Raw genomic sequence first — 25,315 nt, 5'->3', positions numbered from 1 at the left:
GGCACAGGGACTGGTCCTGGTTACCTGGTCCTGGGTTGATTTAGGGCAGGGGAGATACTGGCTTGGAATGTGAAAGTTAGAGAAAGGAAGTGCTCAGAGTATGAGCTCTGGATTGTAGGGGAGATGTAAACAACCTTGGCCATTAGGTTGGCCCTGTGATTTATGGATGCCAAATAGACAAATACAGAACCTAAGGGAACACAGTTAAAACACCTACCAGCACCCCAACTTCTACATGTCTGTGTCTAAATGCATCATCTTCCTCTTCAAACCTTCCTCTCCTCTGTTTCCCTATCCCAGGGATGGACACTTTATATCTGTGCAGTCAGAAACCTGGAGGTCATCCATGTTCCTCCTTCTCCCCCTGCCTCCAATCTACTACCAGGTCCTATCAATTCTGCCACTGATCTTGAAGATCTTCACTCCTCTCCTGGGTATCCTCCAGTCCAGGCATCTTTTGAGCCTGGCGTTCTGTTAGCAGCCTCCCAGTGGCCTCTCTGCTTCTACTTTCCTCCTTCTCCAATCTATTCTCCAAGCAACTGAATGATTCTCCTAAAACATAACTCATGTCACCCTTCCCTTCTTAAAACCCTTGGATGGCTTTCCTCTGACCCTAGGATAAACTGCAGCAATTATGTGGTCCTTGACCACCCACATGCTCCAGCCACACCAACTTTCTTTGTTCCCTTAAGACATCCTTCACCTCCAGGCTTTTGCCTTTGCTGCCCCCTCTGCTAGAACACCCTCGCGTGAAGTCCGGGCACCTCCGCAGTGCTCCCATGGCAGCTGGTACTTCTCTTGTGTGGACCATGTTAAGCCCTGATGACTTGTGGACCTCCTAGAAGCTTTACGGTATATTGATACCTAGGCTCCTCTCCAGACCAACTGTATCGGGGGTAGGGCCTGGGCACTGGTAGTTTTAAAAATCCTAGATGATTCCGATCTGCAGTCAAGGTTGAAAGCCACTACTCTTAGTAGACGACCTCCTATATTTCAATGAAGACACGGACAGTAACATGGGGGGTCTGTATCAAGTGCCTGGTACAGGGAGGGTGGTGAGCAAATTATCTACTGTACGAGGACTGTGTGGCAGGGACTGTATGAGACAATGCAGAGTGACACTGCAGGAAGCTGCATGTGTTGCAATGCCACCACTGAGCAGCTGAAAGCTTTGTGACAGTGTGGGGTGTCACAGTCGGACAGTGACTGGTGAGGGTCACTGTGAATGGCTGTAGTGCGTGACAGAGCAGAATGTCACTGCAGGAGTAGGTGTGTCCTGTGTGTGACTGACTGCGAGCGCCTAAGGGACTCTAGCCAGGCTGCTGGACTCGGGGCGTCGCCGGGGAAGAGTTTAAGGGAGCTGGAGATGCCCCGCACCAAGATTGCAGCTGGGGGAGGCCGCTTGTCTCGGGCTGCACAGCCAGGAACCGCGGAGGGGAAGAAGGCAGGGGAGGGCGGGAGGCCATTCGCAGGTCACTCGGGTTAGATCCGCGCGAGGCACTAGGCGACCAGCCACCCAGCCCCGCGACCAACTAGCGCCGCCTGTCGCCGCCCAGCCCGGGGCACCGGCGGTGGGCGGGGCCAGCAGCGCAAACTGCCTGCAGCGGGAACGGGACCTGCACAGGCCGCCTATGGCGGGCGGCGGGTGGGACCGCGAGTTACAGCCGGCCAACTGGGGCCAGCCAGGAGCCTGAGGGTCGGAAGTCCCCAACACAAGATGCTGAGCTCCTTCCTGAGCCCCCAGAATGGCACCTGGGCAGACACCTTCTCTCTGCTCTTGGCTCTTGCCGTTGCCCTCTACTTGGGCTACTACTGGGCATGTGTGCTTCAGGTGGGTGCGGGTCCACCGCTCTGGCCAGCGGGTTTGGGTGTAGGGGGCAGCTTCCAGACACGGGCTTGAGCCCTTGGTGGGAGCTGGGATGGTTGGGCTTCCCCACAGGTGAAATTTGCTACCACCGAATGGAGAGTCGGCTCTGCCTCCCTAGTGCCTCTGCATCCCATGTGATCCCCATGCCAGCTGGGCCTTTTGGGTACCGGAGGGTGCTGCTCCCTATAATGTGGACAAGCATTTGGGGAAAGGTGGGGTGGAAGGCATCCTGAGGTATCAGAGATGTGCACACTTTGCGTTCCTTTTTAGGTGGTTTAGCTGAGTCTTTCAGCTGCACTGAAGGAAGGAACCAGAGGTCTGTGGGTCATGGCTAACTCCCAATACCACCCACCCCCCAAATAGCTTAGTAGGGCCTCCCTTCCCTTAAGGGCTGGCTGAGGTCAGAACTGGCCTAGCTCAGAACTGATGGGTGACCCTAACAGTCCTTGCTCATTCAGCCGTTTTATGTTCCAGGCTCTCCATATAGTGTGATGAGAAAGTTTGAAGAGGTTGATTTTGATGAATTTGGAGATTTTTCTCACTGAAATTTAGATAAATACATAATTTACATATCCAGGAAAAGCCAAATCTTTTCATCTTCATTAAACTCTGTTCTAGGTAGCTGAGTCTAACAAGACACCTACTGGTTCGAGTCCTTTAAAAAGGTCTATAGACTTTAGTGTTACCTAGACTTTTCAATATTTTCAGAGCTTTCTACATTAGCATATATTGTTTACTAAACGTCTTCCTTAGGGCCGGATGTGGTGGCTCGAGCCTGTAATCCCAACACTTTGGGAGGCAGAGGCAGGAGGATCGCCTGAGGTCGGGAGTTCGAGAGCAGCCTGACCAACATGAAGAAACCCCGTCTCTACTAAAAATACAAAAATTAGCCAGGCGTGGTGGCACATGCCTATAATCCCAGCTACTCGGGAGCCTGAGGCAGGAGAATCACTTGAACCTGGGAGGCGGAGGTTGCAGTGAGCCTCGTGCCATTGCACTCCAGCCTGGGCAACAAGAGTGAAACTCCATCTCAAAAAAAAAAAAAAAAAGTCTTCCTTAATAAAACAGTTAAAAACTCCAAGCCTCACAATACTCTGTAGGCCTCACTTTATACATCAGATTTGGAAGGTCACTTCAGAACAAAACTGCCCCTAAGGAAACGCTTTCCTTTACTTGCAACTAGCTGCACAGAAATCTGGGCCCCTGCCGCTTTATAGACTAAACCCTTTATAAGCTAACGAATACTGGTTAAAATGCAGGAAAAGTGCCATTCTGGAGGCCCTCTAGATATGGTGTTTGGATTGTCCAGCACTGTAATGGATCTATACTGATTTAAGCATAGCAACCAGTGCCATATTGTAATGCTAATTCATTCTCAGGAGGGAGTCAAGAAACATTTTCTTGAGTTAAAATCAAATTAACCCACATAAATCAAACCTGTGAACAAATTTATAAGTCTTGTTCCACACTACTGGGCCGTTTGACCAAGGAATTAATAAACTGATAGTAACTCAGCCGAGCACAGTGGCTCATGCCTGTAATCCCAGCATTTTGGGAGGCTGAGGCGGGCAGATCACTTGATGTCAGGAGTTCGAGACCCGCCTGGCCAACATGGTGAAACCCCTATCTCTACTAAAAATACAAAAATTAGTTGGGTGTGGTGATGCAAGCCTGTCATCCCAGCTACTCAGGAGGCTGAGGCAGGAGAATCGCTTGAACCCAGGAGGCGGAGGTTGCGGTGAGCTGAGATGGCACCACTGCACTCCAGCCTGGGTGTCAGAGCAAAACTCCGTCTCAAAAAAAAAAAAAAAAAAGGATAGCAACTCAAAATCTTGGCAATTAGGAGGCAATACACGACAGTGACTAGACAGCGCAGGCTCTAGAGTCAGACAGACCTGGGTTTGAATCTCCTGCTCTGCCACTAACTAGCTCTGGCAAGCTTCTGGCCCTTGACAAGTTATTCAGCATTCAAATCTGTTCACATAGGGGGATCACAGAACCTATTTCATGGAACTGTTATGAAAATCACAAGACAAAATTTGTGTGAAGTGCTTAGCAGAATGCCTGGAGCTTAATGAGAACTCAACAAATCTTACCTACAAGTACTGGTGGTAATGTCACAGTTAATAATTTTGTTTTGCCTCTTGCTTGCTGTGTAACTGGACAAACCACTTAATCTCTGTCAGTCATAACTTCTTCACTTATAAAATATCTCATAAGTTTGGGCTTAGCCCAGTGCCTGCACACGACTGACAGCTGTCATAATTCCAGGGCTTAAGGACTAGGGTCCAAAGTCACATCTCCCAACAGTTGCACTATCAACTTGGCCTCTCTACCATTTGCCCCTGTAGACTATAGGAACTGTGCTGGAGATAGAAATCTGGTCCTCATGTTTCTTAGGGCCCACTGCGGATATGCAGTTTCTATTCTTGAACCTATGGCATACTCCTCCTTCACATGCCTTCCACGTGGCTAGGCTCTCTCATTCACTTGATGTCTGTCCAGAACACAGCAGAGAAGCTGAAAGTCAGGGCTCAGTGCCCACTGACCTCATCTGTCCCTGTTATTTCATCCTTGTCACCTTCCCCCTAGCTGGCACAAAGGAAGAAAAAAATCGATTCACATTAGGGCTGTTCTTCCTTTAGAGCACAATCTAACAGCAGGGGCCCCACAAGTAAGAGAAGATAAGGTCCCCGGTAGAAAGAAGCCCCTTAGGCCAGACGCAGTGGCTTACACCTGTAATCCCAGCACTTTGGGAGGCCGAGGCGGGCGGATCACGAGGTCAGGAGATCGAGACCATCCTGGCTAACACGGTGAAACCCCAACTTTACTAAAAATACAAAAAAAAAAAAAAATTAGCCAGGTGTGGTGGCGGGCACATGTAGTCCCAGCTACTCGGGAGGCTGAGGCAGGAGAATCGTGTGAACCCAGGAGGCGGAGATCTTGCAGTGAGCCGAGATCACGCCACTGCACTCTAGCCTGGGCGACAGAGTGAAACTGTGTCTCAAAAAAACCCCTTGGCAGTGAGCAAGAACATTAGAGAACAGGAATATGCAGATGAAGTGGTGCTAAAATCAGGAGCCAGAGTGGCCAGAGTCAGTCTTAGGAAGAAGACAGTGTAGCTTCATCTTTTTTTTTTTTTTTTTTTTTAAGACGGTGTTGCTGGGCACAGTGGCTCACGCCTGTAATCCCAGCACTTTGGGAGGCCGAGGCAGGCAGATCATGAGGTCAGGAGATCGAGACCATCCTGGCTAACACAGTGAAACCCCGTCTCTACTGAAAGTACAAAAAATTAGCCGGGTGTGGTGGTGGGCGCCTGTAGTCCCAGCTACTCGGGAGGCTGAGGCAGGAGAATGGTGTGAACCCGGGAGGTAGAGCTTGCAGTGAGCCAAGATAGTGCCACTGCACTCCAGCCTGGGCAACAGAGTGAGACTCTGTCTCAAAAAAAAAAAAAAAAGAAGAAGAAAAAAAGACGGTGTCTCGCTCTATCACCAGGCTGGAGTGCAGCGGCACGACCTCGGCTCACTGCAACCTCTGCCTCCCAGGTTCAAGTGATTCTCCTGCCTCAGCCTCCCGAGTAAGTGGGACTACAGGCGCTCATCACCATGCCTGGCTAATTTTTGTACTTTTAGTAGAATCGGGGTTTCACCATGTTGGCCAGGATGGTCTCCATCTCTTGACCTTGTGATCTGCCCACCTCGGCCTCCCAAAGTGCTGGGATTACAGGCATGAGCCACTGCGCCTGGCTGGCTTCATTTTCAACTGCAAAGTAAAGGCTGAAGATTGAATGGTGCTGCATTTCTTCAGCCCCTGCCCAGAACCCCGACTTTTTCTGCAGGGGATCAGCTGGGCACTTATTTATTGACAGGGTCTCACTGTCGCCCAGGCTAGAGTACAGTGGTGCTATGATAGCTCACTGCAGCCTTGAACTCCTGGGCTCAAGTGATCCTCCCACCTCAGCCTCCCAAGTGGCTGGGACCACAGGCGCACGCCACTGAGCGTGGCTGTTTACATCACCTGCTCTCTCCAAAATGGGTTTGGGGCATGGATAGGCTGAGCAGGAAAGTCAGCACTCAGTCAACTCAGCAGCTCCCAGTTCAGGGTCAATTCTGGGCAGTGACACTCCAGGACTGGGTTTTTTAGGGGCTCTAGCTGGAGTGTATTATCAGACTTGGCCATTCAACTGAGCTGTGGCTGAGTATCTCACATGCAGACAAAGCAGGGTCCTCCAGGCTGGGCTCTGGAGAGGGGGCCCCCTCACCCTCTGGTGTTGGGTGCCTCACTAGCTTGGTGCAAAAGTCAGGGAAGTGGGGCAGACTGCTGTGTGATTACAGAGGCCTCGGCTGGTGGCTGGGCCGCAGTTTCTGGCCTTCCTGGAGCAACACTGTTCCATCACCACCGAGACTTTCTACCCAACGCTGTGGTGTTTTGAGGGGCAACTACAAAGCATCTTCCAAGTCCTCCTGCAGTCTCAGCCCCTAGTCCTTTATCAGAGGTAAGAAGGGACAGAACAGGGTGAACATGAAACCCCAGGTATCTAGGGAAAAACCTATCTACCACTTTTAAAATGTAGGTAATCTGCCTCATCTACATCCCTGTGTTGAGGGTTCAATGACAATGGATGTTATATGGAAGGGCTATATAATTGCACGGCCACCAGGTCATCTTTTATGTCCCCATCACACATTGTCAAGCCTTACGGTTTTACATGAAGAACACCCTCAGATGATGCTGATGGGAAGTGATAAGACTTGTTTGTGGGTGGGGCAGGGGGCAAAGCTTTTGAATTACATTAAGTTCTTAACAGTATCTTTGTGTGCCTCTTCCTCCAAAACCAGTGACATCCTCCAAACACCAGATGGAGACCAGCTCCTGCTAGACTGGGCCAAGCAGCCTGACAGCAGCCAAGACCCTGATCCTACTACCCAGCCCATTGTGCTGCTGCTTCCTGGCATCACCGGCAGTAGCCAGGAGACATACGTCTTGCACCTAGTTAACCAAGCTCTGAGGGATGGCTACCAGTAAGGATGGGTGCAGCCCCAGAGTGGGGTAGCATCTGAGAACGTGTATTAGGGAGAAGTCAATCCGGACAGATAAGAAGTCAATCCGTGTAGATAAGAAGAATGCTACACGAAGGGAGTCTTTGGACAGGGGTCTTTCTGAATACTGAAAGGGGAGAGGGGCTAAGAAGGGTCTGGCTAAGATGTACCTGTGTGTGCCACAGGGCTGTCATGTTTAACAACCGGGGCTGCCGTGGGGAGGAACTGCGGGTGAGTAGCTGCCTTCCTCATAGCAGCCCTTCACCCACTCCCTTTAGAGATCCTTGGCCCTGGGGCTCACCTCCTATCCTTCCTCAGTTTCCCCTCCACCTTTTGGCCACGGTCTCCCTCCCTACCCAATGATCTGGTTTGCCCTCAGACCCACAGGGCTTTTTGTGCCAGCAATACTGAAGATCTAGAGACAGTCGTGAACCACATAAAGCATCGTTAACCCCAAGCTCCACTGCTGGCCGTGGGCATCTCTTTTGGAGGGTAAAGATTGCCTGGGCTTAGCCCAGAGGCCCAGTCTTCCTTTCTTTCCTCCTCCGTGTCCCCTTCCTCTGTCCCAACTCACATTAATGCAAACCCTTCTTTCATGGTCCCTTGTCCAATTCCACAGGATACTGGTGCTGAATCACCTGGCACAGGCCAGGCAGGCTGCAGGGCTGGTGGCAGCACTGACTCTGTCTGCATGCTGGGATTCCTTTGAGACCACTCGCTCCCTGGAAACCCCACTCAACTCACTGCTCTTCAATCAGCCCCTCACTGCTGGGCTCTGCCAACTTGGGGAACGGTAGGGTCGTGGCAAGTGGGAGGAGGCAGTAGACAGAGTAGGATGGCAGACACTCCAGGCTCTCCTAGTGCTTGGTCAGTTCTCTCTGGGCTTCCTCACACATGAGATAGTAAGACAGGGCTTGGGGGTGGGGGATCAGATCCAGGTGTCAAGCCAAACTCTTATGTACTTTTGCAGAAACAGAAAGGTGATTGAAAAGGTGGTGGACATAGACTTTGTACTACAGGTATAATCTTCAGCCATGCCCCTGGTTCCCCGAAATGAGTCTTCCACCATCTTCCTATTCTTTATCATCTTAGCCTATCCTATGGTAACACCTGCAGGCCCGTACAATCCGCCAGTTTGATGAGCGCTACACATCTGTGGCCTTTGGATATCAAGACTGTGTTACCTACTACAAAGCAGCAAGCCCTAGAACCAAGATAGATGCCAACCGGATCCCTGTGCTCTGTCTCAATGCAGCAGATGACCCCTTCTCCCCCGTCTGTGGTGAGTACTCTGATTCAGGACACTTTGGCCCCAAGGAAAATGGGCCATGAGGGACGCAACAGACAGCCTGGGCTCCCAGTGAAGGCCAGTGTTTCTAACCTCTGACCCTCTCCTAGCCCTTCCCATACAGGCCGCCCAACACTCCCCCTATGTTGCGCTGCTCATCACAGCCCGGGGTGGCCACATCGGCTTCCTGGAAGGGCTGCTCCCGTGGCAGCACTGCTACATGAGCTGCCTCTTGCATCAGTACGCCAAAGCCATCTTCCAGGACCCAGAGGGGCTGCCTGACCTCAGGGCTCTCTTACCTTCTGAGGACAGAAACAGCTGACAAGAGTACCATTTGGGGTCTCAGTTCACTCTTTCCTTGTTTATTAAATATCAACTTTTCCTGCCTAATGGGCTGAGGTTCATTTTCCCATTCCTCAAGGTAAGGGTAGACTACCTAGGAACTTATTGCATCTTTAGGCCGGCTGGCTTAGTGCTACCCATCTGAACCCCCAGATTACCACCCAAGTCTTCCTTTTGCCCCTTCCTGCCCTAACAGCAAGTACCAGGCCAGTCCCTTCCCCAGCAAATGCCAGGAGCTTCATGTGAAGAGGAACTGGCCACAAGGCTGAGGGGAGGAGGAGAAACTGTTTCTGCAGGAAGGACAGCAGTGCCTCCAGGCTCTTGGGCATCTTCACATGTTTCTAGATAAAGGACAAGCTCAACTCTGGAGCCTCTGGTAGGCAGAAGGAAGGAGGCAGGGAGTATGGCCTGGGCTTCAGATACCGCTGTTCTGGATGGATCCACAGATGATGAAGGCAAGGTTCCTGGGAGCTGGAGTCACGCAGGGCTATAACCTAGCCTTTTCACTAGAAGGGCAGGCAGTGCCCATTCATCTTGTCAGAGGCAACCTCAGCTGTGGACCCGAATGGAGTGAGCAAAGGGAGTCCAGGCCTCCACTCTGCTCTAGAGATGGCAGTGTCCAGGCTCCTGATTCCCAGGAAGCAGGGAAGCTAAAGGAAACCTGGAAAGGCACTCTGGAGCAGCAGGATGGTCACAATAATAAGCCCGACACACAGCAGGAGCAGGAGCCACACAGGAACACTCCCTGCAGGAGGGAAAGGGAGGAGGTCAGCAGGCAAAGGGGCTTCCCAGTCTGAAAACCAGAATCCTTCAAAGGAGGAGTGGCACAAAGAGCCCAGCCTCCGGGAGGCACGTTTCTGGTTGTTAAACGTGGGGTGGTGCCTGCCTGCCCTGCCCCAATGACTCACGCCGTGAGGGCAACAGATGCAGCTGGCAACGACTGTCCACAGCCACAGAGAACAGGGCAGTTTCATGGGACCCAAGGAGCTCTGGACCACGACCCTTCTCAGGTAGAAAGGCCACATCCGTCACCACAATGCCATGGGCCTCCCTCACGTAGTAGAGGCACTGTGGGCAGAAGGAATACCAGTGAGGAAAGGCTGAGCTGGGAACTCTCTTTCTGGAAAGCATGTTCCCCACCCCCAGGATTTCCCTCGATAGAATGGGCCAGACTCCTTCTGCAAACTCAGGGTAGAGACAGGCCTACAGTCCACCCACAGGGCCATGCCAACCTCCACCCATTACCTGGAGAGAGAAAGCTATGTAGATGGCAACAGAGCCAGTGACTGTGCCCAGGCCTAGGAAGGTGCCGGATTCACTGCAACAAACAATAAAGAGCTCATTGTCCTGGAGGCTTGTGCAGCAACCCTCATACCCCAATACCGGTCCGTAGGGACCCAGGCAGGACTCCTTTCCAAGCTCCCTCAGGGACCCCCTACCTAGCCAAGGCAGCAATGTCTCACACCTGACATCGAGGCAGGAGACGACTTCATGGCCACAGGACTTGGTCCGAAGGGGCAAGAAGTTGGAGCCATCCCAGGCTGTGAGGTAGCAGGGAGGGGGCTGGCGCAGGCGCTTGTGGGGAATTTGCACTGTGAAGAGTCGCAGGCCAGCAGGCTGGTCTGGAACCTGCCCAAACCTGGGGGCCGGATGAGGGGCTATTCAGCTCCTGGGGCCTGCCCAACCCTCCTCAGAGGTTTGTGCACCACCTGCACCCTGGTCAGACCTTGGGGTAACACTCAACAAGTTCCTCCCCAGCTCTCCCATCCCCAGTCTTTTCCCTCTCCCCACAGCTGGGCTATGCCTCTTTCAGCCACCCCACAAAGTCTTCACACCTGCAGGCCTGGTAGCGGTAAGGTGTGCTGGAAAAGGTAGGTCCATTTTCTTGCCAGTGCAGCTGTGTCACCAGCTGATCCTTCTGCCACACAGAGGCCTTAAGGTCCCGGCCCACAGTTACCAACTAGTTAGGAATAAAGATTCCAAGGATGGACAGTTAGGGGATCCACTTACTGGGCAAGCAGCATAAGCACCTCCTCTCTCCTTTCTCCATCCTCCTCCCACCCCCAGCCCCTCACCTTGCCATCAGGCCCTAAAGCCAGGTCTTCAATCTCCCCTTCGTGGGCTTTGAACTCCAGAACCTTCTCCAGGCTGGGCACCTGTAGCCAAACAACCACCATGGTTAACTCAGGTGTCCAGCAAGTACACTGTGACTGATCCCCACGCCACCCCTTCTAATGGCCCCTCAATGCAAGCTTCATTCACAAGTTTCCCAGATGCCACGTTCTCACAATTTTGATCTTGTTGCTACTGACATTCACCCTCCCTAACCCTGCAAACCCACACCTTCCAGACACGGACGTAGCCATCTGTCCCTCCAGTGGCAAGCAGGGTATTATCGTGGTTGAAGCACACAACTTTCTGCAGTGGATCGGAGCTAAAGTCTGTCTGCACCGCCTGCAAATTCTCTACCCTGAGTTCTAGCCCCTCGTGCTGGGTTTCCGCTCCACCTTTCTTCTCTGCTGGGGCTGCTCCCTTCCTTTGTCGAGGCCCCTGCTCCTTGGAACCTGTAACACAAACACTTGGCCAGGTTCCAGGCTTCTACAGTAAGGAGTACTGGCCCCTCTCTCCATGGCAGGTGCCCATACAACTTCTAGCTTGCTACCAAAACCCTACTTCCAGACCCACTTCTTTAGAGACACCAAGAGTGACCTTACTCGTTCAACCCTTTCCCCAAGGGGGTAGAGAGGGAGCTCCTCACCGGCCTTCTCTGCCTTGTTGCCCTTCTGTTGATGTGCCTGGAAGCGCAGGAGCTGACAGTGGGCATCCTGCCCTGCAGCAAGAATGTCACCAGCCAGTGCCAAGTTCATGGTGGCCCGTGTCTCTGTGTCATGGGAGTGCAGCAAGGAGGCACTCAAGCGCCCATTAATCCGCTCTAGCTGCAGAAAGTGCTGTGGGAGGGGGAACCCGGATGAGCAAGTTCAGGGGTGCCAAGAGAGCACGTTTAGGGAAGAGTCTGACGTCTTACCCCTTTGCTTTCTGCACGTTCTAGTTCACAAGGGTTTCTCGAGTCTTTTTTCTCTCATTTCGGCCTCACAAATCTACACAGTGAGCAGGACTGGGATTATTACCTCTATTTTACAGAACAGGGTGAAGCTCAGGAGAGGGAAGGAACTTAGCCTAAACCCAAATGCACCACTCTCGCCGCTGCTAGAGGGCAGGCAAGACCTCCCGGAAAAGGCCAGTATAAGACCCCTGGAGCTGCTCTGAGGCGGAGCTGAAGCGTTCCTGGCGACTCTGCAGCTGTGTGCAGTTTTCACTTTACCTTAAAAGCCTCTCCTCCGCCCGCTGAGTTCTCGACTGAAATTCGCGCCCGGGCGTCAGGCAAGTGGGTCTTCCCAACAAAAGTGGGCAGGGCCCGAAGCTGGAGTGTGGCCCGCCCCGCGTCCCCCCGGCCACCCTGGAATCGCCGCCAGCCCGCAGCAAGACCCAGCCCCAGTGGCCCTGCGCTCTCACCACGCCATTCTTTATGCCTGTCTTGGCGGCGCCTCCTCCGCCCGCAGCGATGAGCAGCCCAGTGCTGGGGTCGACCTGAAGCGCGTACAACGGGAACGGAGCCCGGTACAGCTCTGGCGCCCGGCGCCGGCCCATCCCGCCCGGCGCGCGTTCACTGCCCGCACCGCGGCACCCAGGACATGCCGCGCCGGGCCTTCGACTACTGCCCCGGCCGCTGGTGAACTCGGCCCCGTCGCCGCCGGGAGCACTCCCGACCCCTCTCACACCGGGGAGTTGCCAAAACCCTGACCACCAGCAGGAAGCCGAGCCTCAGCTCGGCTCCGTCCAAGTCGGTCTCGCAGACGCGCACTGCGCACGCGCACCTGTCTCGCGGCTCCCTCTGCGCAGGCGCAGGAGCGCCGACACGCGTCAGCACTAGCCGGCCGCGGGGCCGCGTTTCCCGGGGCGGGGCTTCGGTTCTCCACCACTGGCGCGGAGGCAGAGTCGCCCAGCACCGACTTCGCCATTTTTGTGCGGGGCGCGGGGCGCGGGGCGCGGGCGGAGGAGGTGGAGCCAATGGAGGTTGATGAAGGTCAACCTTTAATAAAGAAATCCGACTCGCGCCTGTAATCCCAGCACTTTGGGAGGCCTAGGCGGGCGGATCGGGAGTTCGAGACCAGCCTGACCAACATGGAGAAACCCCGTCTCTACCAAAAATACAAAGGGCGTGGTGGCGTGCGCCTGTAATCCCAGCTACTCGGGAGCCTGAGGCAGGAAATCACTTGAACCTGGGAAGTAGAGGTTGCAGTGAGCCGAGATCGCGCCATTGCCATTGCCCTTCAGCCTGGGCAACAAGCAACAAGAGTGAAACTCCGTCTCAAAAAAAAAAAAAAAAATCCTCTGCCAGGCACGGTGGTTCATGCCTGTAATCCTCCTGTAATCCCAACACTTTCGGAAAGTCCGAGAGAGGAGGATGGCTTGAGCCCAGGCTTTCGAGACAGCCTGGGCAACATGGGGATCCGTCCCTACGAAATATTTAAAAATTAGCCAAACATCGTGGCACCTGTGGGCCCAGCTGCCCAGGAGGCTCAGGCGGGAGGATCACTTGAGACTGGGAGGTCGAGGCTGCAGTGAGCTCGACCACTGTGCTGGACCACCAGTGATGTCACCACTGCACTCCAGCCCCTGGGCGACAGAGCTAGACCCTGTCTCTCACACACATAAAATCCTCAAATAAGGACTGTTCCCGTTTGAGGAGTGATATGCCAACTCCTAGGAGCACAGGCCTTTGCATCTTACCCCAGAGAGGAAGTGATTTGCCCGAGGGCACACACCAGAAACCACCGGAGTCTCTTGCTTCTTAATGGAGGCAGCATGAACTTAAAAATAAACCTGACTTCAAATGCTGAATCCATTGCTTCCTTGTATGAGGACACCTCTGTCATCCTTAACGCCTATCACCCACTTTTGGCAGGGGTGGTGTCTGCCATTCCCTTTCTCAAGGCTTCACACTCCTGGGCTGGTGGCTTGGTGGGTGGCCAGCTGCTTTGCTGGCCTCAGAGGGGGCAGTTTGGCTCCTGGGCAGGTATCTTCTGCACCTGACACTCCATTCTCCCTCGGGTTTCTGATCTGATGAGGACCTTTGTGCACTCCTGAGAGCGAGCCCAAGGGATGTCCTTCCCTGCAAAGAGACACCTCTCCTGCATTCTCATTAACCTAAGGTGCACCCAGAGGAATAGTGCAGTGGCTTCATCTTTGGGGATGCCAATATCTGTCCCACAGAGTTGAATTAGATGTGTGAAGGGCCTGGCCAAGCTCTCTGCATATCTCAAGTCCCCAGGCCTTGTGGGTCCCTTGTCCTCCTTGGATACATGGCACCTGCTCTTTCTGGCCTCTCCGTTTCCTTTGACACCACCCTCCAGGGTCTTTTTTATTTTTTGAGACGGAGTCTCGCTCTGTTGCCCAGGCTGGAGTGCAGTGGCCTGATCTCAGCTCACTGCACCCTCCACCTCCCAGGTTGAAGTGATTCTCCTGCCTCAGCCTCCTGAGTAGCTGGAACTACAGGCACCCGCCACCACACCCAGCTGATTTTTGTATTTTTAGTAGAGATGGAGTTTCACCATGTTGGCCAGGCTGGTCTCGTAACTCCTGACCTTAAATGATATGCCCACCTTGGCCTCCCAAAGTACTGGAATTATAGGCATGAGCAACCACACTGTGCCCTCTTTTTTTTTTTTTTTTTTTGAGATAGGGTCTCTGTCACCCAGGCTGGAGTGCAATGGCATGATATAGCTCATTGCAACCTTGAACTCCTGGACTCAAGTGATCCTCCCACTTTAGCCTCTTGAGTAGCTGGTAGTACAGGCACGCCCCACCACACTCAGCTAATTTTTTTATATTTTTATTTTTGGAGAGACAGGGTCTTGCTATGTTGCCCAGGCTGGTCTCAAACTCCTGGCTTCAAGTGATCCTCCTACCTCAGCCTTCCAGTGTGTTGGGATTATAGGCATGAACCACCCCCTCCCCGCCACCAAGGGTCTTGTTAGGGACTGGCACCCCTATAGTTACAGCCACCTATTCTGTGGACTCAGCAGGACACAAACACAAGTTTCACAGGGTCAGACTTTATTAGATACACGGAGGGCTGCATGGGGCCTTGGTGCCCTTGGTCCTCTTCAGCCTGGAGACAGCAGACTCCACAAGGGGCTCCCAGGGTTCAGAGCAGGAGAACACACCTGACCTCCGGCCAGCCAGCCCTTCAGGGTGTCTCGGGGACTCCCCGAGATCTGGGGCCTGGTTGGGAGGGTTGGGTTTGGAGGGGGTGTTCCAGGGGGCCTCCGTGGCTCTGGAACTAGACTGATGACTTTTGGAGAATGAGCTCCAGAGAAACTGGCCTCTTTGGGCCAGTGCAAGGCCTGGGCTTCAGGGAGGTAGTGACCTGTTTTGGTGCCCGAGGTGGAGGCCTGGAGAAACATCGTGGGGAGTTTGGTGATTGAAGGCCTGCAGACCTGAAGCTCCTGGTCTGGGAGGGTGTGTCTGGGACTGGGTCGGCCCGGGCCTGAGCTGCTGGAGGCTGAGATGCTGGCGATTGATGCCCACAGGCCTGAGTAGCCTTGCCCTGAGGCCCTACTTCCTTCGGCCTTTTCTCGGGCAGCAGATGCAAGGCCCTGGCCTGGCCCTGAGGCAGGCGGAGGCCGAAGCCAATGCCTATCCGGAGTGGCCCAGATTCCTGGCCCTGCATACAGGGCAGTAGTTGAGGGAAAGCAAGCAGCCGGAGTCCAGTCCTGTACCTGGGGAGGGGGCAGGAGGGGCTGCGGGGCCGGAGGCACACCAGGCATACAGGATACTCCACGACTGGGGCCTGGCCGGTTCTGCCTAGCCACAGGTGCTGCAAAAGCAGTAGCCGCAGGTCGTGTGCGATGCGGCGGTGCCCCAGCTGGACCACCAGGGCCTGGGCCAGGGCCCCTGGGTCCCTGAACTGTGCAGGATCCTTCTCGCTTGGCACGCATCTCTCCACCACTCCAGGGGACCCGGACCCGGTGTCCCTGTACTGATGCCAGCGCCTTGTCTGCCTGTTAGAGCGGAGCCTATGAGAAGGTGGGCTGGGGCCTGGGGAAGTGAGCGTGGAGCTATGCAGCTCCTCGGGGTGGGAAGGGGACTGGCAAGGCGAGTGGGGAAGGGAGGAGTTCTGAGGCTGGGAGGGAGAAAAGGAAGGGGTCAAAGGGGGAGAGGGGTACAGCCAGTGGTTGGAGGGAGAGTATGCACGTGGACAGGGGAGAGAGAGGTAGTTCTGGTGAAAGAAAGTAGGGGAACTTGGGAGAGAGGGAGAATAGGGATGTGGAGCAAAGTCAGAATTTGAGTCACAAGAGCCAAATTGGAAGCCAGGAGAGGGGGATCCTGGTGGAGGGGAGGAGGGACGACGGGACCGAGTGGAAGAGAACGGTGGTTGAGAGGGAGGGAGGCCCTGATGGGGAGAGAGAGGCTGTAGGTTGTGAGGAGAGGAGTCCACAAGTAGTGAGAAGCCCCAAGTGGGGCACCCAGGGAACACTGAGGTCTGTGGCAGCACCTGGTCCTTGTTTTGAGGCAACATCGCCTTGAATCCAGAAGGAACTGGGGCAACAAGACTAGGGATGAGAGATCTGGCAGAGTCAGGACCAGTATCTATGAGGTCAGCTGTGCCTGAGAAATCAAGGCCACCTTCTGTGCGCAGAGCGTGGCTCCAGCCTGGTGTGGGTGCAGGTGCTGGTGGCAGGCCAAGGGGACACCCAGCCCTCCAGCACCAGGCTCTCGGGGTGTTCAGGCATGAGCATGAATCTAAGCTTGGCTTCTCACTTCTTTGTAGTCAACCATTGATGAGGGATGTGTGGGGATGGAGAATCACAGCTGCATCTTGGGAGTGGAGGGGCAGCAGCAATTATCTGGGGGGGGCGGGCAGAGAGGAAGACAAAGCCCATAGGACCTGGAGAGAAAAGAGAGAACCCAAGACATTGGGAGAATTGGTCCATTTCTGGCTCTGCCTCATATCCCCAGTTCCAAGCTGAACTCACCAAGACTTTAAATCCATGTCACCTTTGGGATCAAAAGAACTGGCAAAATGCTCCAGGGAAGGTGAGAAGTGGGGAGGAGAGGAATAAGGAGGAAGGGAGGGTAGGATGGAGTTGGAGGAGGGGTTCGGGGGATAAGGGCTGACATGGGAACAGGAATTGAGGGTGTTCTGGTGCTGGGCGCTCTTACCAATGAGAATTCCTCTGGGCTGTGTTTCACAGGCACTTCAGTGTTGAGAGGACCTGGGAGAGAGGAGCAGGGTCACCAAATGGTGGATACACCTTTCTCTGTCCCCAGCGTCTAACACTAAACGCACTCTGACCCGGGTTTCTGTCTGAGCCCTGAGTTTTGCCCTCAGTCCTCCTTTAGCCAGGCGGAGGCCTGTGGTACAGGTTTTTATTCTCCTAATCCTGATTCGGGGGTTCTGCAAGCATCCCAGTGTCCTGCCACTCTGGTTCCTCTGACCCCTTATTGCCCCTAGTGCTGATGTCCTCTAGCTCACCCTGGCCCAGACAGAGATACCTTATTATACCCAGCAGCAGAAGGAATAGGGCCAGCTGGTAAAAGCCTCTGGGAGACTGGAACTTTGTCTAAGGGGTGGCACCAGGTTCGCCGCCCCCAATGGGAGCTGGGGGCCTCATTCCCTGAGTTCAGTTCTCCCTGGCAGCATGTGCCTATGTCACAAAGGTCAGGTGCTGACATCATAGAATCTCCTCCTCGAGGCTCTGGGACCTTCTTCAAGAGACCATCCAAAGGCTGGCCCTTGATAACGCTGTGAAGCAGGCAGAATTCTTCAGTGCACTCAGTTTCTCCTTCAAGACCCAGCCCCCACCTCTACTTTTGGCCTATGCACTTTACAGCTCCAACCACCTCCTTCATCCATTGCTCTCCCCACTAACACAGCCTGTCTGGGCTGAGTTCATGCACCACAACTTTCTCCCCCTTGGGATATACCTATTGTATGTTTTAATAACTATTTTCTTAACTGCTTTATTGGGATATAATTCACATACCATACAATCTACCCATTTAAAGGGTACCATTCGATGTCTTCTAATATATTCACATGGTTGTAGAACCATCTCCACAATCTAGTTTTAGAACATTTTTGTCCCCCCAAAAATAAATCCTGTACCCATTAGCAGTTGGTCCCCACTCTTCCCCCAGCCTCTGGAAACCACCAGTCTACTCTGTTTCTATAGGTTTGCATATTCTAGACATTTCATATAAGTGGAATTATACAATATATGGTCTTTTGTACCTGACTTCTTTTACTTCGCATGTTTGCAAGGTTCATTCATGTTGTAGCATGTGTCATTGCTTTATTCCTTTTTATTGCCAGATAATATTCCTTTGTGTGGATATGCCATATTTTGTTTATCCATTCATTAATTGATGGACATTTTGGTTCTTTCTACTTTTTTTTTTTGAGATGAATTCTCACTCTGTTGCTCAAGCTGGGGTGCAGTGGCACAATCTTGGCTTACTGCAACCTCCACCTCCCGGGTTCAAGCAGTTCTCCTGCCTCAGCCTCCTGAGTAGCTGGGACTACAGGCGCGGGCCACTATGCCCAGCTAATTTTTGTATTTTTAGTAGAGATAGGGTTTCGCCATGTTGGCCAGGCTGGTCTCGAACTCCCAACCTCAGGTGATCCGCCCACCTCAGCCTCCCAAAGTGCTGGGATTACAGGCGTGAGCCACCGCGCCTGGCATGGTTCTTTCTACTTTTTAGCAATTATGAATAGTGCTTTGAACATTCTTGTACAAGTTTTATGTGAACATATGGTTTCATTTATCTTTAGATACATAGAAGCAGACTTGCTGGGTTACACGGTGAATCTATATTTAACATTTTGAGTAACTACCAAACTCTTCCAAGTTGGCTGTACCAATTTTCAATCCCATCAGCGAGGTATAAGGGTTCCAATGTTTCTTTATCCTTACCAACACATGTTGTTGCCTGTCTTTTTTATTTTAGCAATCCTAGTGGGTGTGAAATGGTATGATATTGTGGTTTTTATTTACGTTTTCCTAATGACTAATGATGTTGAGCATCTTTTCATGTGCTGAGGGATATTTGTTTATCTTCTTTGAAGAATTGTATATCAAATCCTTAGCCTATCTTTTTAAAAGCCAGTCAAATTTAGCAGTGGGGCGTTGTATACCAACTTTAGTGACCTTTTTTTTTGAGGGGGTGATGGAATCTCGCTCTGTCGCTCGGGCTGGAGTGCAGTGGCGCGATCTCGGCTCACTGCAACCTCTACCTCCTGGGTTCAAGCAATTCTCCTGCCTCAGCCTCCCGAGTAGCTGGGATTACAGGTGTGTACCACCATGCCCAGCTAATTTTTTTGTATTTTTAGTAGAGATGGGGTTTCACCATATTGGCGAGGCTGGTCTCAAACTCCTGACCTTGTGATCCACCTGCCTCAGCCTCCCAAAGTGCTGGGATTACAGGCATGAACCACCACGCCCAGCCGGCTGTGGGTTTTCTATTCTTTTTTTTTTTTTTTTTGAGACAGGGTCTCACTCTATTGCCCAGGCTGGAGTGCAGTGGCATAATCAAGGCTCACTGCAGTCTTGACCTCCTAGGCTCAAGCCGTCCTCCCACCTCAGCCCCACCAGATAGCTGGGACCACAGGCACACGCCACCATGCCTGACTAATTTTTGTATTTTTTTGTAGAGACAGGGTCTTGCCATGCTGCCCAGGCTGGTCTTGAACTTCTGAGCTCAAGTGATCTGCCTGCCTTGGCCTCCCAAAGTGCTGGAATTACAGGGACAAGCCACCATGCTCGGCTGGCTTTTTCATACATGCTTTTTTTTTTTTCTTTTTGGAGATGGAGTGTCACTCTGTCACTCAGGCTGGAGTGCAGTGGCACGATCTCAGCTCACTGCAACCTCAGCCTCCTGGGTTCAAGCGATTCTCCTGCCTGAACCTCCCGAGTAGCTGGGAACTGCATCGGGCAAACCTTCTTCCCATTTTATTCCTAAATAAGACAGCTACAACGATTTTTAAAAAGTGGCCAGGCGCGGTGGCTCACAGCTATAATCCCAGCACTTTGGGAGGCTGAGGCAGGTGGATCACTTGAGTCCAGGAGTTTGAGATCAGCCTGGCCAACATGGTAAAACCCCATCTCTAATAAAAAAAAAAATACAAAAATTAGCCGGGCATGGTGTTTTGAGCCTGTAATTCCAGCTACTCGGGAGGCTGAGGCAGGAGAATCACTTGAACCCAGGAGGCGGAGGTTGCAGTGAGCCGAGAACGTGCCACTGCACTCCAAGCTGGGCAACAGAGCAAGACTCCATCTCAAAAAGAAAAAGATTTTGTAAAAAGCTACATACCTCCTTCACAGTTCGCCCACAAGGAAATTCCTTGTGGGCCAAACAGTTCTGTTGAATTTCACCTTGGCAATGTAAATTGATAGCTTATCTTCACAGGTGCAGGCTAAAGGACAGAACTCAAAGTCATCATCTCTCTGCTCACCTGACACTAATGCATATCTGATTTGCTTCGTCTGTCCTACTGTCTATGTAAAAATGAAGATTCACTGAGCCAGACTAAGGGTTAAGTGACTGTTCCTTTAGCCCCCTCTCACATGTAAATTGTATATTCAGTGAAAGGCTGATCAAAGATTCAAAAGTGGCCGGGCATGGGTGCTCACGCCTATACTCCTAGCACTTTGGGAGGCCAAGACAGGCAGACTGCTTGAGCTCAGGAGCTCGGGACCAATCTGGCCAAAGTGGTGAAACCCCGTCTTTACAAAAAAAGTAGCCGGGCATGGTGGCACACATCTGTAGTCCCAGCTACTTGGGGGGCTGAGGCAGGAGGCTCGCTTGAACCCAGGAGGTGGAGGCTGCAGTGAGCCAAGATTGTGCCACTGCGCTTCAGCCTGGGTGACAAAGTGATACCCTGTCTAAAAAATAAGAAAGCGACTCAAAAGAATGCAACTGTTTGTCTCATCCACCTATGACCTGAAAGCCCTCACTTCAAGTTGTCTCGCCTTTCTGGAGTAAACCAATATGCATCTTACACGTATTGATTGATGTCTCATGTCTTCCTAATATGTATAAAACCAAGCTGTACTCCAACCATCTTGGGCACATGTCATTAGGACCTCCTAGGCTGTGTCATAAGCATGTCCTTAACCTTTTGCAAAATAAACTTTCTAAATTGATTGAGACCTGTCTCAGATACTTTTGGGCTCACATCAAATTGAGGAAGTTCTCTTCTGTTCCTAGTTTGCTGAATGATTGTATCATTAAGGGGTATTGGATTTTGTCAAACAGCTTTTTCTGCATCTGTTTAGATAACTATGTAGTTGTTGTCCTTTATTCTAGCAATATAATGTATAACATTAGTTGATTTTTGGGTGTTAAGCCAACCCTGCATTCCTGGTGTAAGTCCTACTCAGACATGGTGTATAGTTCTTTTGATATGTTGCTGGATTCTGTTTGTTAGTGTTCTGTTTAGGATTTTTGTGTATACGTTCATAAGGGATATTGGTCTGTAGTTTTCTTGTGAGGTCTTTGGTTTTGGTGTCAGGGTAAAACTGACATTATTGTGGGGACAAGAGTGACTTTATTTTAAATGCTAATCTGTCATGTAACTTCTGACTAACCCTGAGTCTGGGAATGACTCCAAAATGTCTAGTTGATGTATTACTCTTTATGTAGGAACACCTATTCATTGTAAATTTTGCCTTTCCTCCAAAACAGCCCTTGATGCTGTGGCATCCATTATAGGGTGTGATACCTGCAGCCTTTTCTCAGCCACCTACACATTCCTTCCAGACCATGTGTGTATTTTTCCCCAGGAGATAAGCCCTGGGTCTGGGGGGTTGAGGTTCAGAGATCTACCTGTCTTGCAGCCACCCAAGACCATGCTTCCATCTGTAATTTCTTCCTAATTAATCACCCTATACTGACAAACTGGATTTGTCTGCCTTCTTTGGCTTCTCGGCTCCTTCAGCATTTGGAGGTCATTTTACATATACAATTTTTTCAGGGAACAATTATAGAATGAGTTGGAAGTGTTCTCTCCTATTTGTTGGAAGAGTTTGTGAAGGGTTGGTATTAATTCTTTATTATTTCAATATTTGGTAGAATTCACCAGTGAAGCCATTTGGTTCTGGGCTTTTCTTTGTGGGGAATTTTAAAGTTACTAATTTGATCTCGTTTTATTTCTTTTCAAATTTTTTATATCTTCTTGAGTCAGTTTTGGTACTTTATGTCTTTCTAGGAAATTGTTTCATCTAAATTATCTGTTGGCATATGTTGTTCATAGTATTTGCTTGAAATCCTTTTCATTTATGTATGGTCAGTAGTGATTTCCCCTCTTTCATTTCTTATTTTAATAATTTAAGTCCCCTCTCCTTTATTCCTTGTCAATCTAGTTAAGTTTTATCAGTTCTGTTGATCTTTCCAAAGAACCAATTTGTGGTTTTGCTAATTTTCTCTATTGTTTTTCTATTTTCTTTCTTTCTTTCTTTCTTTCTTTTTGAGATGAAGTCTCGCTCTTGTCCCCCAGGCTGGAGTGCAATTGTGCGATCTCAGCTCACTGCAACTTCCGCCTTCCAGGTTTAAGCAATTCTCCTGCTTCAGCCTCCTGAGTAGCTGGGATTACAGGCGCCTGCCACCACGCCTGGCTAATTTTTGTATTATTAGTAGAGACGGGGGTTCACCATGTTGACCAGGCTGGTCTCGAACTCCTGACCTCAGGTGATCCACCCGCCTCGGCCTCCCAAAGTGCTGGGATTACAGGCTTGAGCCACTGCGCCCGGCCTGTTTTTCTATTTTCTATTTCATTTATTTCTGCTCTAATCATCATTATTTCCTTCCTTTTGCTTACTTTGAGTTTAGTTTGCTCTTCTGTTTCTAGTTTCCTAAGGAGGTTAGTTACTGATTTGAAATTTTTTCTCTTTTTCAAATTTTTTTAACTTTTTTTTTTTTTTTCTGAGACAGAGATTTGCTCTTGTTGTCCAGGCTGGAGTGCAACAGTGCTATTTCCACTCACTGCAACCTCCGCCTCCCGGGTTCAAGCGATTCTCCTGCCTCAGCCTCCCGAGTAGCTGAGATTACAGGCGCCTGCCACCATGCCCGGCTAATTTTTTTGTATTTTTAGTAGAGACGGGGTTTTGCCATGTTGGGCAGGCTGGTCTCAAACTCCTGACCTCAGGTGATCTGCCCGCCTCAGCCTCCCAAAGCTCTGGGATTACAGGCGTGAGCCACTGCGCCCGGCCACTTTTTTTTTTTAATATAAACATTTACAGCTATAAATTTTCCTTCTTTTTCACTGCTTTAGCTGGATCTCATAATTTTGGTATGTTGTGTTTTTGTTTACATTCATCTCAAAGTATTTTCTAATTTTCCTTGCAATATCTTCTTTAACTTACTGATTATTTAAGGATGTGTTGTTTAATTTCTCTATGTTTGTGAATTTTCAAAAGTTAGTTCTGTTATTGATTTCTAATTTAATTATATTGTGGTTAGAGAATATTATTTGTATGCCTTCAGTCCTTTTAAATCTACTGAGGCTTGTTTTATTTATTTTATTTTATTTTGAGGTGGAGTTTCGCTCTTATTGCCCAGGCTGGAGTGCAATGGAGCGATCTTGGCTCACTGCAACCTCCACCTCCCAGGTACAAGCGATTCTCCTGCCTCAGCCTCCCAAGTAGCTGGGATTAAAGGCATGTGCCACCACGCCCGGCTAATTTTGTATTTTTGCTAGAGATGGGGTTTCTACATGTTGGTCAGGCTGGTCTTGAACTCCCAACCTCAGGTGATCCGCATGCCTTGGCCTCCCAAAGTGCTGGGATTACAGGCATGAGCCACCGCGCCTGTTGAGGCTTGTTTTATGATCCATTCTGGAGACTCTAACATATGATCCATTCTGGAGAATCTTCCATGTGCAATTTAGAAGAATGTGTAGCATTATGTTGTTGAGTGTTATTTGATGTCTGTTAGGTTTAGTAGGTTTATAGTGTTTCCCACGTCGTCTATATCCTTATTGATTTTCTGCCTAATTGCTTGAAACCTGTAATTTTGAGGATTGCTTGAGTCAGATTCTATCTCTGTTGCCCAGGCTGGAGTGCAGTGGCGCAATCATAGCTCACTGTAACCTGGAACTCCTGGGCTCAAGTGATCTTCCCCTCTGCCCCAACAGCCTCCTGAGAAGCTAGGATTACAGGCATGCACCACTGCACCTGGCTAATACAATTATCATTTGTGTAAATTTAAAATTTATTCATACAACAATGCACATGTGTCAGTAACACATACTACATTAGTTATCTATAGCTGCTTCCAAATTACCCCCAAACTTAAGCAGCAATAAACATTTATTATCTTCTATGGCTTCTATAAGTCAGGAATTCTACGGGCGAGAGCAATTTAGCTGGGTGATCTTGGCTCGGGGTCTCTCATGGGTTGCACTCAAACTGACAGCCAGGGCTGCAGTCATCTGGAGGTCCAACTGGAGCTGGAGGATCCATTTCTGAGGTGGCTCACTCCCACGGTTGGCAAGTCGTGGTGGCTGTCAGTGAGAGGCCTCTCCACAGGGCCTCACAACATGGGCCTCTCCACAGGGCTGCTTGGATATCCTCAAGATAGCAGCTGGCTTCCCCCAGAGTGAGCGATCCAAGAGGGAGCAAGGGGGTAGCTGCACTGTTTTTATTTTTTATTTTTTTTTGAGACAGTCTCACTTTGTCGCCCAGGCAGGAGTGCAGTGGCACAATCTCGGCCTACTGCAACCTCTACCTCCTGGGTTCAAGTGACTCCTGCCTCAACCTCCCGAGTATCTGGGCTATAGGCATGCATCACCATGCCCGGATAATTTTTGGGTTTTTTTTTTTGTTGTTGTTTGTTTTTTAAGATGGAGTTTCGCTCTTCTGCCCAGTCTGGAGTGAAGTGGCGTGATCTCAGCTCATTGCAACCTCCGCCCCCGGGTTCAAGCAATTCTTCTGCCTCAGCCTCCCACGTAACTGGGATTATAGGCACCTGCCACCACACCTGGCTAATTTTTGTATTTTTGGTTGAGACAGGGTTTTGCCATGTTGGCCAGGCTAGTTTCGAACTCCTGACCTCAGGTGATCCGCCCACGTCGGCCTCCCAAAGAGCTGGGATTACAGGCGTGAGCCACTGCGCCCGGCCTGATGCACATCTTTTCCATCTCCTTTCTATAGGTTCACATAAGCACATAAAACTTTACATTTCTATTTTTTATTTTTTGGTGTATTTTTTTACGTGGCTGGGGTCTTACTATATATATTGATCTACAACTAGCTTTTTTAACAACTGTATGTTTTGAAGAGTTTTTCATGTCATTTAACAAAGGTCTGTCATTATTTTTATTACTGTACATTATTTCATAGTATGGAGATGCCAAAATTTATTTAACGACTTCCCTACTGATGGACATGCAGGTTGTTTCTACTAACCTACCTACCATTCTTTCTTTCTTTCCTTCTTTCTTTCTTTCTTTCTTTCTTTCTTTCTTTCTTTCTTTCTTTCTTTCCTTCCTTCCTTCCTCCCTCCCTCCCTCCCTCCCTCCCTCCCTCCCTTCCTTCCTTCTTTTTTCAAGACCGTGTCTCGCTCTGTCGCCCAGGCTGGAGTGCAGTGGCCCGATCTTGGCTCACTATAAGCTCCACCTCCCAGGTTCACGCCATTGTCCTGCCTCAGCCTCCTGAGTAGCTGGGACCACAGGCACCCACCACCACGCCTGGCTAATTTTTTTGTATTTTTAGTAGA

At 50.8% G+C, this 25,315-nt stretch overlaps 3 protein-coding genes across 5 annotated transcripts; 1 reads left to right on the top strand and 2 right to left on the bottom strand.

Annotated features, from left to right (window-relative positions):
• Positions 1-1,226: 1,226 nt before the first annotated feature.
• Positions 1,227-8,584, top strand: ABHD1 (abhydrolase domain containing 1). Its single transcript, XM_004028983.4, is given in 9 exon segments — positions 1,227-1,831; positions 6,202-6,362; positions 6,706-6,888; positions 7,092-7,137; positions 7,286-7,398; positions 7,526-7,699; positions 7,877-7,925; positions 8,023-8,188; positions 8,305-8,584. Coding segments are annotated over 9 exon segments (1,218 nt in total). The 5' UTR covers positions 1,227-1,717; the 3' UTR covers positions 8,517-8,584.
• On the bottom strand, positions 8,528-12,452 carry PREB (prolactin regulatory element binding). Of its 2 annotated transcripts, XM_004028980.4 has the most exons (9): positions 12,050-12,452; positions 11,295-11,484; positions 10,880-11,100; positions 10,612-10,692; positions 10,372-10,496; positions 10,002-10,175; positions 9,782-9,854; positions 9,445-9,604; positions 8,528-9,281 (listed from the first exon to the last, which is right to left on the bottom strand). In XM_004028980.4, the coding sequence occupies exons 1-9, from the start codon at positions 12,182-12,184 to the stop codon at positions 9,187-9,189; spliced, it is 1,254 nt and encodes a 417-aa protein (XP_004029029.1). In that variant the 5' UTR covers positions 12,185-12,452; the 3' UTR covers positions 8,528-9,186. The 2 variants fall into 2 exon arrangements, with proteins under 2 accessions (XP_004029029.1, XP_018876821.1); XM_019021276.3 differs by lacking the exon at positions 9,445-9,604 and having other exon boundaries at positions 9,228-9,281; positions 12,050-12,422.
• A 2,180-nt stretch (positions 12,453-14,632) lies between these two features.
• Positions 14,633-17,232, bottom strand: PRR30 (proline rich 30). 2 transcript variants are annotated; one of them, XM_055377625.2, is made up of 4 exons: positions 17,096-17,232; positions 16,763-16,815; positions 16,095-16,487; positions 14,633-15,600 (listed from the first exon to the last, which is right to left on the bottom strand). In XM_055377625.2, the coding sequence occupies exons 3-4, from the start codon at positions 16,116-16,118 to the stop codon at positions 14,704-14,706; spliced, it is 921 nt and encodes a 306-aa protein (XP_055233600.2). In that variant the 5' UTR covers positions 16,119-16,487; positions 16,763-16,815; positions 17,096-17,232; the 3' UTR covers positions 14,633-14,703. The 2 variants fall into 2 exon arrangements, with proteins under 2 accessions (XP_055233600.2, XP_004029031.3); XM_004028982.4 differs by having other exon boundaries at positions 14,633-16,487.
• Positions 17,233-25,315: the final 8,083 nt, after the last annotated feature.

Source organism: Gorilla gorilla, chromosome 12 (genome assembly GCF_029281585.2).
Source record: "Gorilla gorilla gorilla isolate KB3781 chromosome 12, NHGRI_mGorGor1-v2.1_pri, whole genome shotgun sequence".
NCBI lineage: Eukaryota > Metazoa > Chordata > Mammalia > Primates > Hominidae > Gorilla > Gorilla gorilla.
Note: the sequence above shows the minus strand (reverse complement) of the source record. Positions and strands in the feature narration are given on the sequence as shown.